The sequence below is a fragment of the Fistularia commersonii genome, chromosome 8 (genome assembly GCF_037954325.1).
Source record: "Fistularia commersonii isolate RoL2024-O1a breed Wild chromosome 8, RoL_Fcom_v1.0, whole genome shotgun sequence".
Classification (NCBI taxonomy): Eukaryota; Metazoa; Chordata; class Actinopteri; order Syngnathiformes; family Fistulariidae; genus Fistularia; species Fistularia commersonii.
The window spans coordinates 13,908,549-13,927,328 of record NC_141291.1 but is presented as its reverse complement, the minus strand read 5'-3'; the positions used below and the strand labels follow the sequence as shown (position 1 = coordinate 13,927,328).

The 18,780-nt window shown below is 43.1% G+C and overlaps 1 protein-coding gene across 4 annotated transcripts; it reads right to left on the bottom strand.

Annotated features, from left to right (window-relative positions):
- Positions 1 to 67: 67 nt before the first annotated feature.
- Positions 68 to 17,964, bottom strand: pde7a (phosphodiesterase 7A). Of its 4 annotated transcripts, none has more exons than XM_086151284.1 (13): positions 16,885 to 17,964; positions 8,230 to 8,290; positions 6,749 to 6,781; positions 4,646 to 4,735; positions 3,820 to 3,983; positions 3,665 to 3,728; positions 3,117 to 3,313; positions 2,867 to 2,998; positions 2,683 to 2,774; positions 2,435 to 2,579; positions 2,267 to 2,363; positions 2,076 to 2,156; positions 68 to 1,984 (listed from the first exon to the last, which is right to left on the bottom strand). In XM_086151284.1, exons 1-13 carry the CDS (start codon positions 17,020 to 17,022, stop codon positions 1,728 to 1,730), a joined length of 1,551 nt encoding a protein of 516 aa, XP_086007410.1. In that variant the 5' UTR covers positions 17,023 to 17,964; the 3' UTR covers positions 68 to 1,727. The 4 variants fall into 4 exon arrangements, with proteins under 4 accessions (XP_086007410.1, XP_086007411.1, XP_086007412.1 ...); XM_086151285.1 differs by having other exon boundaries at positions 4,646 to 4,732; XM_086151286.1 differs by lacking the exon at positions 6,749 to 6,781.
- Between the last annotated feature and the right edge of the window lie 816 nt (positions 17,965 to 18,780).

Here is an 18,780-nt window from a genome sequence, read left to right as displayed (position 1 = left end):
TGTGCCTTCAAATAAAGGGGGGGGTGCTGTTAATTGTAGATTACATATTTGAATCGTGTGAAAGTCAAACATTTATCAACAGGTTTTATTATTCAAATAGGAACTGCAACAGGCATGTATCAAAAGGTCAAAACAGCAAAGCCTTTACAAAATCTGGCTCGACACTCAAGTCTTCCCAAAAATGGCTGTCGCAACAATTGTAAACAGTTTTATCAACAGTCTTACAGCACTTACAGCAAAATACAAATCAGCTAAAGTAAGAAAAGCACCTGTTATCTTTCAAAATGTTGAAACACAATTTGTGCCACTGTACGGAATCAAAGTAGACAAACCAAACACAAAGAAATGGAATGTTCAAAGTCACTCAACCATTTTGTTTCCATACACAAAAGGACAGCTGGAGTTGTTCCTCACAACAAAAAAGGGATTGGACAGTGCATTCAAAAAGACAAGCACACCATGCAATTGATGGGAACACAAGTTGGTTTGGTCACTTAGCATAGTTGTGCATAGTTATAAGGCATCGGTCAAGCAGTCAGTAGGTTGCATGTGGCTGTGAGAAACATTCTGTGGAGATTGAGAGTCCTCCCGCCGAAGGCCAGAGAGAACAAGCTCGCGTCATCCCCCTTCCCCATAGTCAACCCCCTCCTCTCTTCTTGATAAGAGACTGGCGAAACCCTGAGCGAGTCGAGTTGCGTGGAGTTTCAGGTGAGATGCGGTGGGGTAGTGAATGAATCAACAGTGCGGGAAGGGAAGCCCTCCCCCCTCAGAGTTCAACCAGCACTGGAAGAGTTGCACACATCAAAAAAAAAATTGTTTCTGCAATGCCTTCCCAGGGTCTTTTCAGGTGTCGAGGGTTCAAAAAAGAAGAAAAAAAAAAAAAAAACAAAAATACGCACATCCAGCGCCATTATTGGGGAGTGCAGGAACACGTAGCACAGGTGGAGTTACTTATGGCATCTGGTGTGTGTGTTAGGTTCTGCTCATGGCTTAAAACAGTGGGATGACAGTTCAAACCAGTGGTTCTTCACATCTTAGCTTTGAAGGCAAACTGTGAAGCCAACGTGGTTCACTTCAGTTCACAGGGGTGGGGGGTGGAGGAAAAAAAAAAACAAGATGCGTAAACAGTCTTGGTAGAGGCAGCAAAAGGACTGGGCTTGTCACATTTGTTTGTTTGTTTGTTTGTTTTTACATGAGGAAGATTCTTCAGTACAAAAATGCAACATGGTATTCCTCAGTCTAAGGAGGGTCTCATGTCTGAATACTCCAGGTGTCTCAGTCAATTCTGTTCAGATCATTTCTTCAAATCTTTGTTTTCAAATGGCACTTCAAAATACCCCCCAAAAAAAACCTGTCTTCAGTTTTTATACTACCTTCCCCTTAAGGTTCACCAAAAAAAGTGGTGTTTTTCAGTCAGCAATGCCAAACTACAGTGAACAAATAAATAAAATAAAGCAAATAAAAGAAAATACAGCAGTAGCCAAATGAGGTATCTATGTATTGCTCTATGTCAAAAAAAAGAAGAATTAAAAATTAAATAAATTAAATAAAAATCAGTGGTTTATTGTGATGGGAGGCAAAAGCAACAAAAATAGAATAAGGATCAGGTGGGGTTACAGCAGCGGGGCTGCAGGCTATGGAGGCCCCACCCATTCCCCCATTGTGGAGAGGCCCTGAGGCCGGGGTCAGGGGTCTGGAGGTTGAGGTGAAAGGACACAAGAGGAGTGTCAGGATACTCTGCTTCCCTGAGGTAATTCTTTGGAGCTGCTTCCGCCTGTGGCTGGAGGAGTGTTGCCATTCTTCTGTGCGAGATTGGCGTCGGCGTTGGGCTCCGCCTCATCGGACACAGAGGATTGCTCCTGTTGGAGCCCCCCCCAGCTGGCCTTGTTTAGCCCCATGTGACCCAGCATGGTCTGGGACAGACGCGTGTCGGAAAAACGGGCCCACTCGGCAAACAGAGGCTCTGCCACATATGTCATGAAGCCTGTAGGCGGGGGGGAAGAGAGAAACAGCGACGGTGCATCTCAGCAAAGTATAAAAGCAGAGCTAGATAAACCAATTTCACATCTCCATACCGATCTGAATGTTGCCAACTGTGTTCTTCTGTTTGTCACATAGCGGATTAACCTCAAGCTTGTGCTTCTTCTCAATGTCTCCTGTAGTAAACAGTGAGTCAAGGAAAACTGTAACAATCTATCAACAGAATTTATGGGAGCTGACAATAATGCAATAGGTAGGAGAAAGACAAAAGCAGACGGAAGCTAACCCTGTTGGAAAAACTCCTCTGTCACTTTCTCGCTCCACTGTTTGCTCAGCTCCCAGGGTCTGCAGGGGTTACAGATGTCGGCACACTTCAGGGCCATCTGGTGGGAAAAAATTCCTTGTGAGAAATCCGCAGTCAGGCTGTCTGAGAGGGTTGCGGGATGCGACCCACCTGCAGGATAAAGTGGCGGTGGCTGGCATTACTCAAGCAAAGCTTCTCCTGATCCAGGAGTAGGCGAAACCGGGAAAGGTAGTCGTTCTGTCTGCTGATGTCGGTGGCTAGGATCAAAGAGCCCAGCTCCCTCTCCATATTCAGGCTGTGGGAGGGGGTGGAGGGGTAACATTTTACAGTCAAAATAACTGGTTTCTGAAGGAAATGCTGTAATTGAGTCTGGAACAGCACTTCAGTGTCACACTGACCTGTCCTCGGCAGGCAGGTGGGAGAACAGCCCTGTCTCTCTGAGCAGCCCGACCGCCGACTTCCAGTGGTGGTTTTCCAACACTGACGTGTTCTGCGCGCACACGTGATTCAGCAAACTAGATAAATATCTCTTCGAATACATTTATTAATATCCAATGCTGTAGATCGGAGTTGTGTTGTTACCCTATAGAGTGTAGCTAGATAATGATCAGTTTTGATGAGGAAAGGCTGGTTGACCCCCGGATGGTCGAGGTCGTGGGTGGCAGCTGCTAGCAGTCCGAGTAGGATGTCATAGGAGGTCAGAGATTTAGCAAGCTGCACGCAGATCAGATGGGGAGGGTGAGGGTTAAAAACAATTCACATTCCTAGCTAAAAAGGTAACATCTGAAACCTGACAGTTTGGTGAGAGAAAGTATAAGCCCTCCGGTCTCACCACAGGTTCCTGCATGTAGCAGTACATGGCCTGTGTGACATCGGCAGCGTGGACCGCGTTGTGATAGGGGTTGTCGCTGTGGTAGTCGGCCTGGACCATGACCAGGAACCTCCAGAGTTTAACCATGTCCAGCTGAAAGAGCTCCACCAGGCCATACTGGTTCAGCAGGTGGAAGGTCAAAGTGATGAGACTGTTACCTGGACAAGGAGACAGTCTAAATTAGCCTTCAGGTTTTCATTTGGTTTGTGATTCAGTCGGAGAAACGGTCAAACTTTTAATGGTTCCCCATCTGAGATGCAACAACTGCCCTGACTCACTTTATTGCTCAATAAAAAAATGACTCTTTGGGGGCAGAATATACTAAAGAGAAAAAGATTATCCTGTGTCTCAGCCAGGAAATAATAGACTGCAGCTTTCTTCTGATCATTATGCATCTGATTGAATCCTGACTGTCCTGTCAGCGGTGCATATTACTTTGAGGCGTCAATTCAGGTGGAAAAATAAAAACTAAAAAAAAATCATAGTTCTACTTTCAAGAAATTACATACCGTTAGTTAATCTATCAAAGAGGAAAATGTCAAAATTCCAGTGCCCGACTTTTTCCAGCATGCACTAGATGGGGGGGAAGCAAAAGCACAAAGTTAGTTTCAGTCTGTGTGCGTCAGCATGTTGCACGATCGTATGATCATTGGAGATGTCGTACTCTGGCCTGTCCAGTGTAGTCTTCATCCAAGATGTGGAGGGGGATCTGATGGGGGACTCCCCGCAGTAGGCGGGACGAGTGCAGGTACCTCTGGAAGCTGAGCAGTCTGTGGACCCTCCTCTCAGGAGCCGAGCTGGCCGACGTCGACCCGTAACCCAGGCGCGCTATGTGAGCACGTACACACAAACACAAAATAAAGAGCAAACAAAAAAAGAAGAAAGTGTCACAAAAAAAAAACAAATCGGGAAACAATCTTTAGAAGAGATGACTCCTCGAGATTACTCGGGCCCTGGCAACGAATGGTCAGGGTCACAAAGTCCCGGTCAGAGGATCTGACACGAACACAGTGATATCCAAACAGTCGCTGCTGACACAGCCACCCACTCGTAAGCCTTTCGTCTGGGATCACACAGCAGACGTGCTTTGTCAGTGGTCGCGTGCACACACGCACACAAACGGGCACATGTGCGCGTGCACACACAAACAGACGGGCACATGTGCGCGTCCGCGCTCGCGCACACACACACACACACACACACAAACACACACACACAGAGTATAAACCCATAGCTGGAATCTGGAAGCATGTCAGCATGAGGCAGAATTACTTTTGGGTCAACACTATCAACACAGGATTCTTCCTTATGGGGATTTTAATGAGGTCCAAACTACTGAGTCTTTATCATGCCTTCTGGAAGGAGGGAAAGATTTATATATAGTTTTTTAATTGAATAAAAATGAATAGGACATTATCAAGATACATTCTGATAATGTCTAGTTATCAGTGGGGCTGGAGGGGGGACGGTTTTCTGCGAGTCATACTTACAGTGAAGAGTTCGGAAGTCGATGCACAGGTACGGGTGGGAGCTCCTTCGCTCTGGTTCAAATCCAACCTGACTTCTCACTCTCACATCTCCTAGAAGAAATTAGCACTTACTTCCTCAAGACTCATGCCGTTGGCAATAAACATATCTAGAGATGCTAGGCCACGTAGTATTTACATGCACTCTGGATTTTAGTTTTGGACTTCAAGTTTAAGTGCCACAAGGGTGGGCTTCACCTGGAAAATAAAGAACCCTGCACAGACTGCAGTCTGTAAAGTTATTTCTTCTGCAAATTCATTATCCCCACTCCCCACAATTGTGGGTGTTGTAAAACATCCAATCAATACCCATTCTTAAAACTCAGTTTGAGGCTCAGCATGGTTTGCCGTATGACTTTCGTTGTTTATTGTGCCCCCAACTAAAGGCATACTGAAGTGTATCTTTCAATGCCTATTCATGTTTTATTTTCATGTTTGATGGGCGCCAACAGAGTCAATATGGCCCTGACCATAAGCTGCTGTGCATTCCTAAGAAAATTTTTGAGAAAAGCTTTGCAACTGGGTTAGGTTGGAAAAGGGGAACACCCAACCACCATCACAAAATTAACACCATGGCCTTCTTGAAGCAGTTTCTGCAGTGCCAACTGAACAATCAAGCTTTGTTCTTGTGACAATAATGAAATGAAGAATGACAGAATGAAAAAAAGGGTCTTTTTAAAGTATTATAACAAATGGTTAGGCATTAAATAAAGGCCTAATATTTAAGGCAACTTCATGGTATGTACTCCTCAGCACCTGTTTCAGTACTTTACTTCCAAGGTTTAGCCAATTTTTTGATTGTCAGGCAATTTCTTTAGCATTTTTAGGTAATTTTGGAGGCAATATTTTCCCTTGAACCATAAAGTAATACATTTTTGGATGCAAACGTCAAAAATTTGTATCACAATTACCAAGCTAATCCATAATTCAATTCAGCACTTAATATTGATATTCAATTCATATCAATGTACTGCATCACCTTTGATAACTAACAGAGTGCAAAGAAAGCTCATACATTATGTTTTAACTTTTATCCATAATGAGTGTAAACCTCACTAAAGAGGCAATAAAATAGAAGACTTCTCTATGTATTTACAGTAGTAAAACCCACCATTTTGGTACTTGAGTGGAATTGAGGGAGCCAAAAGGGGTGACTTGTAAACACTATTTGACCCAGACCGGAGTGTATATTAATGTCAGCCAAGTGTGGGAATGGTTAAACACAAAACACACTCCCCCTCATCCTAAAAGAAGGTTCAGTGGACAGAAAACAGACAAGTCAGACAAACGGCTGAGCATGCAGTGCCATGTCAGGACAGTCCGCGCTATTAGTATTCATACTGAGAGTATCTAGAGTTCATGATTGTTTTTAGTAGTCAGGCAGAGGACCAGGGACAGACTCCTGGTTTGGACCGATTGTAGTGTGGTCAGCCAGACTGCGCCCGGGGACAGTGAGTTTAGTGAGGTGACAGGATGGCGCTGTGACTGATGCAGTAAAATGCTAGTGTGTTCCAGGCAACACTATTCCACAACAAAACTTCCCACTTGCTTGCCACTTCATTAGGTGCATCTAGATGAAATGAATGCAGTGTAATTCTGCAGTCCTTCATTAAACTCAGGCCTTCATAGTGGATTGTAATGTTCACTTTTATTGATTCTGTTGGAGAGAGGTGATTTACTTTTATCTGTAGGGCAACTGCAGATATTCCAAATATTTTTGTCCACACCAAACCACATGAATGAATGTGCCAGATAAAACACTTCATTGGGGAACACCCAGGTATACAGCAGAGACAATAACAGCAGCAGCTCCTCCTGAAATAGACACCTTTCCGAAACAGATTCAATAAAAACTGATCATTTGAAAGATTTCAGAGATAAAGTATACATTTCACCTGGATGTACCTAATTAACTGGCAAGTCGGAGCATGGGCTATTACACTGATCCAGGTACTGAACAGTGCAACGGTATGCTTCCAGCATGGCATATCTGATTGTGTCTTTGTGTGTATTAGAATTTAATCCAAGCAATCACACAGTTGTGTACCCCAGCCAGTAGTCACTTACTTGCAAACAGCTCTTTGAATACTACACAAGCTCCTATCAAAATATCAGAAACTAAGGATTACAATCCAATGCATAATTATGCACAATATCTAAAAAGCTACTGTTGGTATGGATGTGAAAAGACATCATTTTTACATGCAAACCCATGGTAATACTTGCATGCCTCACTGTTGAATGTGCGCGTGTTGGTGCCCACATGTCTATGGACATCTGTAACATCTGTGAGTTGCATGCGTTATGGCTCAGCACGTGTGTGTGCTTGTGAGATCAGTGTGTTTTGAGAGTCACTGGGTCCATGTTGCCCCTGCAGTGCATTAGTGCTGGTGCTCAGGGGTAGATGTAGGTCATGTCATTATAACTGATGTGGCGAAAGCTCTGAGTTTAGCTATTTGAAAGCACATCAGCATTAACTTAGCAGGCTGAACCCTGGACCAGGCAAGCCCCAGTCTGCATTAGTGTGTCTCTCCTCACACTCAATTTGATATAACATCTACACAGACAGATGCTTTATGCCAGTGATGAATGAGACTGCCCTCTTACTTTGCCAAGTAAAATGATTAAAAAAGGCTAAAGCCTCTTCAGTCCATTCAATAAATTGCTGTTACTGGGAAAAGCTGGAGAAGAAAAAAAAAAAAACGCAGGTGTGCTGAGATCACGCAAATACTGACGCAAACATAATAAGATGTAATTATCTTTTTGGCAAATAATTCCCTTCAAGCACCATTCTAATGCAAAGTGTTTTCTTCTCTGATTCCAATTTAAAAGCAGCAGCCTACTGCAATAGAAAAGAAGTTCTTCCATGGTCTAAGCTCCCCCCTCAAACAATTCTGAGGAGAATTTACGATGTAGTTTTTGCAATAACCCTGCTGACAGACATACAAGCAAACCTACAGAATACGCAGGCATTATTAAGGGCAAAAATAATACCATTACAGCCGGTAGACTTGTTATTGAGGAAGCCGAGGATGGTCTGGCTACCTCCAAAATACATTTGATTCAATTTGCCTATAAGAGCCAGGAGCTCACCATCGTTATACCCATTTTATAAATGGGAATGGGAGGGCACTGGCTAAATGTACATACACACACACTGCTTATGTAGAACCAGACGCATGTCAAGGAAATTTACGCTTCCTGTAAGAGGTTTTAAATGAAATCATGGACTCTAAGGGGGGAAAAAAAAGTGATCAGACCTAAAGTCGCTCAAAGCTACAGATACACACAAGCTAAGCCTATTGAAGTTGAGAGATTACCAAAAGGCTGGGGGATTGAGTGAATGTGCACTCGGGTGCCTCCCCATCTTTCCATAATCTCCACAACCTTCTCTCCGTTCTTCTGATCCGTCCATTTCCCATCTCACTGCTTTTTAATCCACTGTGTATTACAGAGGCGGAAGTGATCACAAGAGATCAACCAGTTGATGCTTGAAATGTGTGTATGCTGAGTGTGCTTCTATGCACTGAAGGCAGGAAGACACTTACCTAGCATACGGATGTACAATGCTGTCTGGTCTGAGCTGTCATAGGAGATGGCCCCTCGTCTCTGAGCAAAACGAAAGAACATTGTCAATAATAATCCAAAATTGCATAACCACACGAGGCAAAGAAATCTGCACACTTTGATGGGGCACACACACACACACACACACACACACACACACACACACACACACACACACACACACACACACACACACACACACACACACACACACACACACACACACACACACACACACACACACACACACACACACACACACAGGAACAGTGTGGAGCATTTTCCTTTGATCGAGCGCGTGTGTGTGTGTGTGTGTGTGTGTGTGTGTGTGTGTGTGTGTGTGTGTGTGTGTGTGTGTGTGTGTGTGTGTGTGTGTGCATGCATGCGTGCGCACATTACACTGATAAAAATGTTCCATCTCCATATCATCTCTCTGAAACTGCACTTACCCCGCTATCAGTCAAGAGATAAATTGACGTGCCTTGTGAACATACATGGTCAGTGCCTGTCATAGGATTTTATTTTGGGTCCCATCCAAATGGATATCCTCATCAAGAAAGGTTTCGGTTGATTTTTTTTATTTCCTCTTTGTGTTCCTCCTTCAATTGCAAAAGGTTTTGACCGATGAATTGTACAGTGTGCGTTAAGGCAATCTTAACTTTTTCACAGTTACTATCCCTATTTAGCTACATTCACCCGGGTCAGTTGAGGCAGACAACCATCCACCCCCTAGTCTGGCTCCGCTTTGAGGTATTACCTGTCACAGGGAGGGGGGTTCCTCGACACTCAAAATGTAAATCCCAGGTTTCATCCCAATATGTCATTACACTGCTTACTTGGCCAACAATGGAGTGGTTTCAGAGGTTTCCATGATACTGTTAGGAATTACTTCATTTCAGGAGTCTAACTAATATGAAATGGTTATTGCTCATTTGGCTGTCATTTCACATCAGTTAACATCAACTTAGAAAGAAATGTGATAAATTGTCCAAAAAAAGAAGAAAAAAATATTTTCGTTCAAATGACACAAAAACAAATAAAGGAGAAGGAAAAAACAAAATAAATAATATTTTACAACTGCATTAATTCATTTTTATTCATGATCTGCCATATCCATCAGTCTTCACTGACACCATAAGATCTGTATTGCCAATGACAAAAAGTGCCTGTTTAAGAATTGTTGGAATTTTTCTCCAAATGTTAAGACTTAATGATAATAACAATACTTTTTATTTAGTGTCTTTCTAAGCTATATTATAATATAGAACAGTGGATCAAAACTATATACAAATAAAAACAACACTAACATAATACTTGCATTGTATGAGGAGGCAATCTACTAACACTAATGGCGATTCCCAGCCACACATCTAAATCCTCTTGAATAGATTGGGAGAAAAGAGAAACCAGAAATTTCAACAGGAATTTCAAAAAGGGAAGACATGTCTGATCTAAGGTCACATATTCACAAACTCAATTTTTCCATCCACTCAGAGGAGCTTGCATTGTTGTACAGATTTTTCATGGAGAATTGGCCAAAATAACACTTGCCTCAGTCTAACCCTCCATACCCTTAGACCTTGACAACAAATAGAAATATAATTAAAGGGTTTAAAAATTTCAGGACATACTATTTGGCTCCTAAATAGGCAGGTATCCTCATGACTTGACCAAGTCTCCAAAACAAGAGGAATCTCTGGTGCACAAACACTTGACATGGTCTAAGACAATGACACAAGGCAATACAAGCTAATATTTTACCAGCACACAAACGGCTCAGGTCAGTCATTGTGGGTAATCTACAAAGCAGTATTTTAGAGTAAACAGGCTTCTGTGTTTACACAGAGTTAGGTGGTTAGTGTGAGCATTATAGATCGTGTGTCAGCATGCATGAGTTGTGCGAATCACTGTTAGTGTATGTGTGTTTGTGATAGGTTGGCGTCGGTACATGAACATGCGTGGGAACACTATAATGTTGGCTCTGCAGCAGGGAGTGACCAGCCATGCCAACACTTGCCCAAACAATCCTTTTGGCCAGAGCCCGTTGCAAACACACACACACACGGTCGGCCACGAGTTGGCACTTCAGCGGACACTGGCATATGTTCCCTTGTGAGCACATGTGTGCGAACCGGTAAGTAGGATGCAGTGGCCAAAGGGGAAAGTTTACCCTTGAAACAACCAGCCCACAACACACACACGAACACACTGCTGCCATGCAATGCCAACACACACAAAACATACACATGTGGTTTTGTCGCTGCCCCGCTTTCAGGAACTTGTGCTAATGTGGGGTCTGTTCTGTCTGTTCCGGCATGGGGAGGAAGAGGGTGCCTGATCTAAAAGGCAGGATTCGACTCCCTTTCAGAAGCAAGTTTCCTTCATACATGTTTGTTCATTTATTTGACAGGGGATATGTGCTGTTAGTTTTGACCATGTTACACAAACATTAGCAGTCATGTTCGTTCTATTTTATCTGCCTTTCAGACTCTCTCTAAACTTTAAAACAGCAACATGTCTTGAGGTACATTCATTTCGGTATTAGTCTAAGACAGCCTGTGTACCTTACACGCAATGTAATTTTTTTTTTCCATCCAGAGAAGGAAGGTTATGATAAAATGCTAAAAAAAATGAAAAAAGGTCACAGCACTGATGACACATTGAAACTTTTTGGGAGGACTGTCAGTATTGATTTAGCAACAGAAGTACAGTGGAAAGTGACAGTTCTGTGATACATACTTTTCTGGGCTTTTTTGGTTTCTCAGTCTGTGAGTCAAGTTTAAGTAGTAATGAAAAATTAAGATACTGTTAACTGATCAGAAAAAAATAGATGCCCTACCCTCCTGCATAAACATGTGTCTATCACAAGCACTTATCATGGCTGTAGAAAGGTTTTTATGTATCAAAATATCAGGCTCAAAAGAAATCTGCCAGTTAATCAGTGGTGGAAGAAATCCGTTGATGTAAAGTCGCATCATCATGAACCTGTTGCTGATAAAACACTGCAAAGCATTTATCTTAATATGTATTTTTTTACAGTTATTCAGATTCTACAAATGAATGACAGAAAAAGGAAACAGCCCATCTGTGTCTCAGATGAAGTCATTATGGCATGGCAGCCACAAAATGTAATAAGAAAAAATACTAAATAAATAAAATTGTTCAGAATTATACATATTGAAAGGTCAGTACGCTTTCCCACACTGATTATTTTGGAGTTTTAATCATCACCAATGTCCGGTGGACATTGGAGGAATTACACTTCAGGAGGTTTCAACTTTGGCAGAGCTGTGCTTGCTTCCAGTATGCATTTTGACCTATTGTCTCTGGGATAAGGCAGGATTAAAATTTCTTCCCATCTGTTGGCCGATGGCATCTTTTCATTGGACCCTGATGGGGAACTGGTGGTATCAAGTGGAGGAATTTATTTACTTGGGTATTATAGAATGAGGTCATGAGACGTATGGGTACAAATTGATTTTTGTAAAGAGGCTACAGTTGTTACGGAGGAACAAAACCACGCTCAAATGGTTAGTGCAACAATGAAAATATTAATTTGGTTGGAGGTAAATTGCATGGACAAGTTATCAACAAAAGATTGTTATGAGGGATAAAGGCATCTGGACCGGAGAAAAGCCGGTTCTGTCTCATCTTAGCCTTGATGATTTTTTTTTTTTCTTGGGTAGATCTTGGGTAGATTAAAAGAATTCTCCACCCATTCTCCATCCAAACTTATCATTCCTATTTAACTAAGTAAATGCTACTTAATAGAAGGTAAAAGGGGACAGTCTTAAAGGAGCAGGATCATCTTCAGTTTTCTAAGATATTTCAAAACCTAAGCAGATTGGGTCACGTCACAAGATATCAAGTCCAGATGTTGTCTGTGGAGGTTCTCAGTCATCCACGTCATGGTGAATTCATGTTGAAATCTTCTTGTCTTGGCAACTGGACTTGAAAAATGTCTTCACTTGAAGATGTTTCACCCCTCAGATTCATTTCTGAACTGAAGAAGCCTCTCAGATGAGGGTGAAACGTCTTCAAGTGAAGAAATTCAAGTCCAGTTGCCAAGACAAGAAAATTTCGACAAGAAGTCCAGATGTTAGAATTACTAACAACTGTCAACAGGATCTTGCAGAGAAGCTAAACGTTTCTTTAAGTCTGTACCTACAGAAATGATAAAGCTGCTGAGGCCCTTTTAAGGAACATCAAATGGCAAGAGTCACAGAGACGCAGCACTCAGTCATCTTGAGATGATGGAAAAAATAAATAAACAATATCCTGTTAAATATTCTATCCTGACATAGGGCCTGCAATTCCATGTTAGTGGATTTACACAAGGCTGTTCCTTATTTCAGTTTAGCCATTTTGTTTAGGGTCACAATACTCCAATTTCTAAGGTCAAGAGGGCAAAACCTGACTGTGTAAATAACCCTGAGGCTTCTGAGCTAGCCTTATTCTCTTTACATCAGTTTGACCGTCTCTATCAACATCACAAGAGTGAACATAGCAGGACCATAAAACAAGAAAGTGAATTCTGTTTGTTCAATTTAGTGAATACCCCATTTGCGCTCCTATCAAGAGCTTTGTTATGGTGAGGCTCCTAAAAGTAAAAACAGCATCAGTTGAGTCAAGGAAGTTTGATTCTGGCACTGGCAGAGTAGAGATTAAAATTTTCAGGGGGAACAGAAAAGAACATTTATAAAAGGATTTTTCAAATGGTTCTTGACAATCCACATAGCACTGTGATTTAGGTGATAGTTATATCTGATGGCATTTCGAAAGTATTTACAATGGTATTTGATGGTATCCGCGTCTTTTCAAAACAATTATAAACCCTGTCTTGGTCATTTACGCCCCAGCCCCCATGTCTGTGTAAGATGAAGTCAGTCAAGATTATGCATGAGGGATTCTGCAGTATTCCCATGAAAAGACATTTCAGAAATGAAGTCCTGCAGACAGGCACAACACATGCTCATGTAAATTCCTGAGACAAAAGTCTGAACTCCGCAAGGTTTCATTAACTGAAAGCTTCCTTCTGAGTTATGACCTCTTTCAACACTATCGCGTGAGACGACACATTCCAATGACTGTGTGCTAAGCTGTAAACACGGATGGACTTGGAGTGAGTGTGTGTGTGTGTGTGTGTGTGTGTGTGTGTGTGTGTGTTGAGGCTTGGGACACTGCATGCACAAAACCACTGGATGGAGTCTACTTGTTGTCATGAGTGGTTTACAAGAACAGTGTCCACTCTGACACAGTCTGGATGTGGTGAGTTTCTGAGAGGGCAGCTAGTTCGAGCTGCAGCCTCTGGGATTTGAACTGGCCCGCTCCACGACATGACAACTCGGTTGGTTAATGATAGGGATACTTTGTCACCCAAGAGCCAGGCGGAATGCATCTCAAGTAGTGATACAGCTGCAGCCTTTTCCTAACTTGAATGATGGATCTATCCTCATAAAATGATTAATCCTTCTTTACATCAGAGTTTTGTTTAAGACTCACTTCCTGTAGTGTTTTGGAAAACCAGAATACTTAAGGTCCGGGGAGGGCTTCATACTTTATACTCACAGGCTGTCTACTCTACAAAGGAATTTCATTCATTTCAAAACACCATCCTGGGGCTCTAAGTGTTTCTCTGGGGCAGCTCAGTGACCCTCGCTGCAATTCTTAATCTTAAAAAGGGAAGGAGAGAAAATGAATACATAAATATACATGTCGCTCATGTGCATATGGTTCTGAGGTAAATAATGTACCAAGCCTTATCAATTTACCCCAACATTGTGTCCGTTGGGGAGTTTATACGTAGAGCCACATTCTAATAGTCGATCGCGCTCAACACTGCGGCACAAAAACAGAATGGTCATGTGATAAGAGGGGCCCCCTTGCTGAGATGCAGACCAACAGAGAACTCAAAGAGTGTGTATGTCTAAATGAAGTGGAGATGCTAGAGTTGACTCAGGCTTGTTTACCAAATACTACACATCCTTGCTTGGTAACAAACACTTCCAAGGATGCCAGATCATTCGCAGACATTTCATAGAAATTCTGCCGGTAGCACCACAAGGTTTAAAGTTTTTAAGAAAGGTTGTGAAACACCAAGCTTGGTTCATAGGCTGAATGGCTCCTTCAACATTCTTACCACATCCTGAACTAAAGTTAATCTGATGGCACTGAGCAGAGAGAGAACCTTATCAGCTCACCTAAAATCAACAAAGTAATTCCCTCTTAAAGAAGCACTGTAGTTTGTGTCTTTATCTATGAAAAGCAGCACTATCTGCTGCTCTTACGCATGAACTTATCTTCTTCGGTGTACAAACATCACGAAAGGGGCAGAGCCAGAATACTCCTAATCATGTCGCTGACTGTGGTATGATGGACCTAACTGACAACAGATCAGTTTTCCAGTGTATGCTCTTTTCTGACCCACTGACATCAGCAACAGAGTCAAAGCCCCATCAACAATAATTTCCATCTACTTATTTGAGGCTATGTAACTGCATTCACCTCCACACCCTGTACTCCAGATCCTAATAATCTGCACCATTCACACTATGCTCTTTCCCATTACCATGTTTACCCATCACTCCAGAGAGACCAAAGGTGCCCGGCGTGCATCACAGTACACACAGAATCTCAGTCAATTTCCAGGCTCAATTTGGGAATTTGTCAACAAGCAGCCAGCAGAATACTGTCCAAAAGCTGAAGTATTGTCATACATAAATGAGCTGTGGGTTTTTTCACAGCAATGACGTTCTCAACGCCTTCAGGAGCATATTTACACCCAATCTGAGGCATTCAATGACCACCAAGTGACGTATTTGTAGGAGACGCATCTCTTTGGCCCCACTTTCTTTCTCTGTTTATGACATGAATTGTCTTCATCCACGAGGGGAAGAAGGTGGGTGGGGGGTTGGTTTGTGAGTGAGCGGAACAAAATAGCCAGAGAAAGAAAAGAGACTGAGACTCCGGCCATCTGTGAGTCTGGCAGCAAGCCAAACCCCTACCCACAGAGCCCAGGCACATGCCTAACTGCCTCTTTCTGCAATGGTAGTCCAGCCCTGCTTCCACAAACAACAGGGCTGTGGAACCGCACACAAAAACACAGCAGCCACCAAGGACAAATACACCCTTATGGTCATAAATAGGGCCCGAAGCACAATATTTGTTGAAGTGTAATTGCTTTGTGACAAAGGCTGAGTGGCACTCTCACTGTTGCTGTCTCTTTTTTTTTTTTTTTTTTTTCTCCCGCACAAAATATCGCCGCGTTTATAAACCTTAAACGAGTGACTTAATGTCCTCGCCAAAGCGACATGCGGATCATTCTGACTTCACGGGGGAACTCACTTAACGCTACAAAGTCACTTAAGTTACCTGGCGAACACGACCAAGAGATAATGATACACTTGGGATTGTATGCTCAAGATGGGGAACCTAGCCTTATGCTGATGTGGATTTTTTTTTCCCTTTCATGTGGTAATGGGACCACACCATCAATCCCTCATTTGATCTGAAAGGCGCCATCGGTCACACAGGATTGCTCCAGGGAACAACAACCAAAGTCCAGCCCAGTGGATGAGCGACACAGAGGGCCTTTAATACCCACAGATATGTTCTAGTCTTTGAGAGGGTTCAAAGTGGACACACATGGGTGACTATGTAGAGCAGGGTCTTTCACAAAGCACTAATGGAAAGCCGACTGAAAAGGATGCCCTTAGACTCAGACGCTAACTTAATTCTTAGTTAATATATTGGAAGATGCTGTGCAATGCTTTGGGCCATGGCTAGACGTCATAAAACACATTGCTGATATATTCTTCTTTTTAGAAGTACAAATGAAGCAATAGCTAAGATGGTTTTGACACTTTAAGAATGAGTATAGACTGAGTCAAGACTTGCATGTCAAAAAATTTAAAGAAACAAATCCTCCCCTGACATTTAGAGCATTCATTTTAGTTGCAGTCCTGTGTGTTGATAAAGAATACTTATCTAAGGTGTGATGGACACACACACACCGTGATCTCACCCAACAGTCTTAGCAGTGCAACACACCGCCATGCAACATCAGTAAATGACAGAACCATAACCCCCTTGACATGTAAGTGGGGGGCCAATGTTTCTCCTCTTTCATCAAAGAATAAAAATATGCAAGAAACGTTATAAAAAGGAGACATATCAAAACATTCAAGACTGGCAAAGCAGGGCGTTCAGGTATGAGTCAATGGCTTACGTTTGGTCTGTCAATGCACCGGGGGATTGAAACCTGCAGAATGTCATTTGCAATTAATAAAGTTAAGTCCTGGGTGGAATCCAGTATAACTTTACATCGGCCCATCATGCTGGCTGAAAGTGCAAAACAAGATGGCCTTTATCTGCCAACAACATGCTCAAATGCTTTTTTTTTTGTTTGAGGGCTGCATGCTGGTATGTGTTGTAGTTTTAAAGAGATAAGAGAAAATGTGAGCGGCGCGTGCGCTCTGGGGCCTAGATATCCAACAACCACCTGCAAGATTCCTGTGGATCATTCATATATTTGTTAAAAGGGTGTAGGTTTTTAAGGCCTTGTTGATCCTCGAAGGCAAACACACACACACATTGCGGTTACACAAAAGAGAAAATAAGACATTTTTTTTCTTTACCTGTGACAGCTGTCTCGGATCAGGAGCCCCGAAGAGAGAGGAGCTGGAGCTGAAACTAATGGCTCCCCTCCGGCTGAGAACATGCTTGGGAACCGGCCTGTCTAGAGGCAAAACCGGCAGCTGATAACATACTTCCATTGAATAGTCGGGGCAGGATCCGGATTAAAAATGTAAAAAAAAAAAAAAAAAAAAAGAATCGGAAAAAAAAAAGAATCAAACAGACCGCTCTCACAAAAACCCAGCGAGACAATAATATGAGTGACTCAATCTCTAGGAGGAAGGGTGTAAAAAATGTCAATATAGTAGAAAGGATCTGCAACCGAGCCGTAAAGTGTATGTGTTCATTATGAGCGACTCCAAACTTGTCAGGATCGCCTTCATGGATGTTGCGACTTTTCTACCTCCGCCGTTTTACCTCCTTCGGTGTCAATTTGTGCCGGGGGAGGGGGGGACGAGAAAAAGACAGAGAAATCATACTGCCGTTGCACTGGATCCTTTCCTTCTCATTTTATTCAAATCCGGGCCCGTGGACGACGAGACCTCCGTGCCATTTTCGGTGTCTTTATGAAAACGCTTCCTCATTTTCAGAGCAGGGAGAAAAAAAGAAAGGGGAAAAAGCGTCCTCTCACTTGTGTCTCTTCACGGATCCCGATATGAAAACAAAAGGCACGGCCACTTCCAAAAAAAACAAATAAGGTCTTCAACATATCATACTGTGTGTGAGAGGGTGTTGAACCTTGTCAGTTGAGGCGGCTGAGGGTTTTTTTTCCTCCCCGTTTCGGATCACAACGGTGCCGGAATATCATCAACACGTAGGGCTTTTCCGTCTTTGCTCAGAAGCCGCATGATGAAGGAGCAGTTGTCCGATTCCCCACTGACCGTGAAGCGCCGAGTGCCTGGCCGGGAGAGGGGAACCCCGACGTTCATCTCACTCGCCGCCGCTCCGCTGGGCTCCGGGGAGGAGGAGGGGAAAGCGTAACGCGAACACAAAACAAAAAAAACGACACCCGGGTTGACGTTACGTGTGCGTGTGTGTCTGTGCGGGCATTTTTCTCCCTATAACCGACCCTACATGTCGCCTTTTGGCGTTAGCCGACTGTACGGTTATAAAGCACACACCACCTGCCAGAGATGGTGCTGTTGGAGAGCAAAAAAAAAACCGCCCTAATCGTGGCTCGCCCAATCGCAGGAAAGCGGCTCTTCTTACATGTACGCTGATTAGTCAGGATTGCCTGTGCGGTACGTGACAGCCGCTGTGATTGGCCACGCCGTCAGGGCGATCCCAAGACCTACACGAGCAGTCGTTTGCAGGCGGCGTGGACTTTCTCAAGGGTATTCCTCCACAACGGGGCTTGCCCTGCAGCAGTCCACATCATTGCTGTGATTACCTTCCTCTCATGACTCATACTACGTGTCAGCTGAGACTCATGGGGAGTCTGAAAATGTTACAGCCTCTTATGCTGAGACAATACACTGCAAATGGCTACCTGTAGTGAAAAGGGTGTGCGTATTGTGTTGTATCACATATTCATATTTTGCAACAGTCAGTAATAGAGGAATGCATATTGCGCACACAGGTTGCTTTGACCATTTTATTGCCAGCACCAACATCTAGATTATGTCAGCGTACACTCCATATAAGAGTACAACATTTTGATAAGCTGTAACCGACCACACGCTGCAGATGAGTGGATTGTATCAATATCCGAGATAAACACAAACCAATGGACTCAAACATCAAAATGTTCGCAGGAGGTTCCAGTTCCATGCCTATGTGCTGGGGACAATGGATGTGCCATGGCAACAGTCAGGCTCAGTGCCAATGGTAGCATAATCCCTTCCCTCCCCATTTCCATGGCTCTGAATGAAGTTCCCCACTATCACACCCCCTGCAAA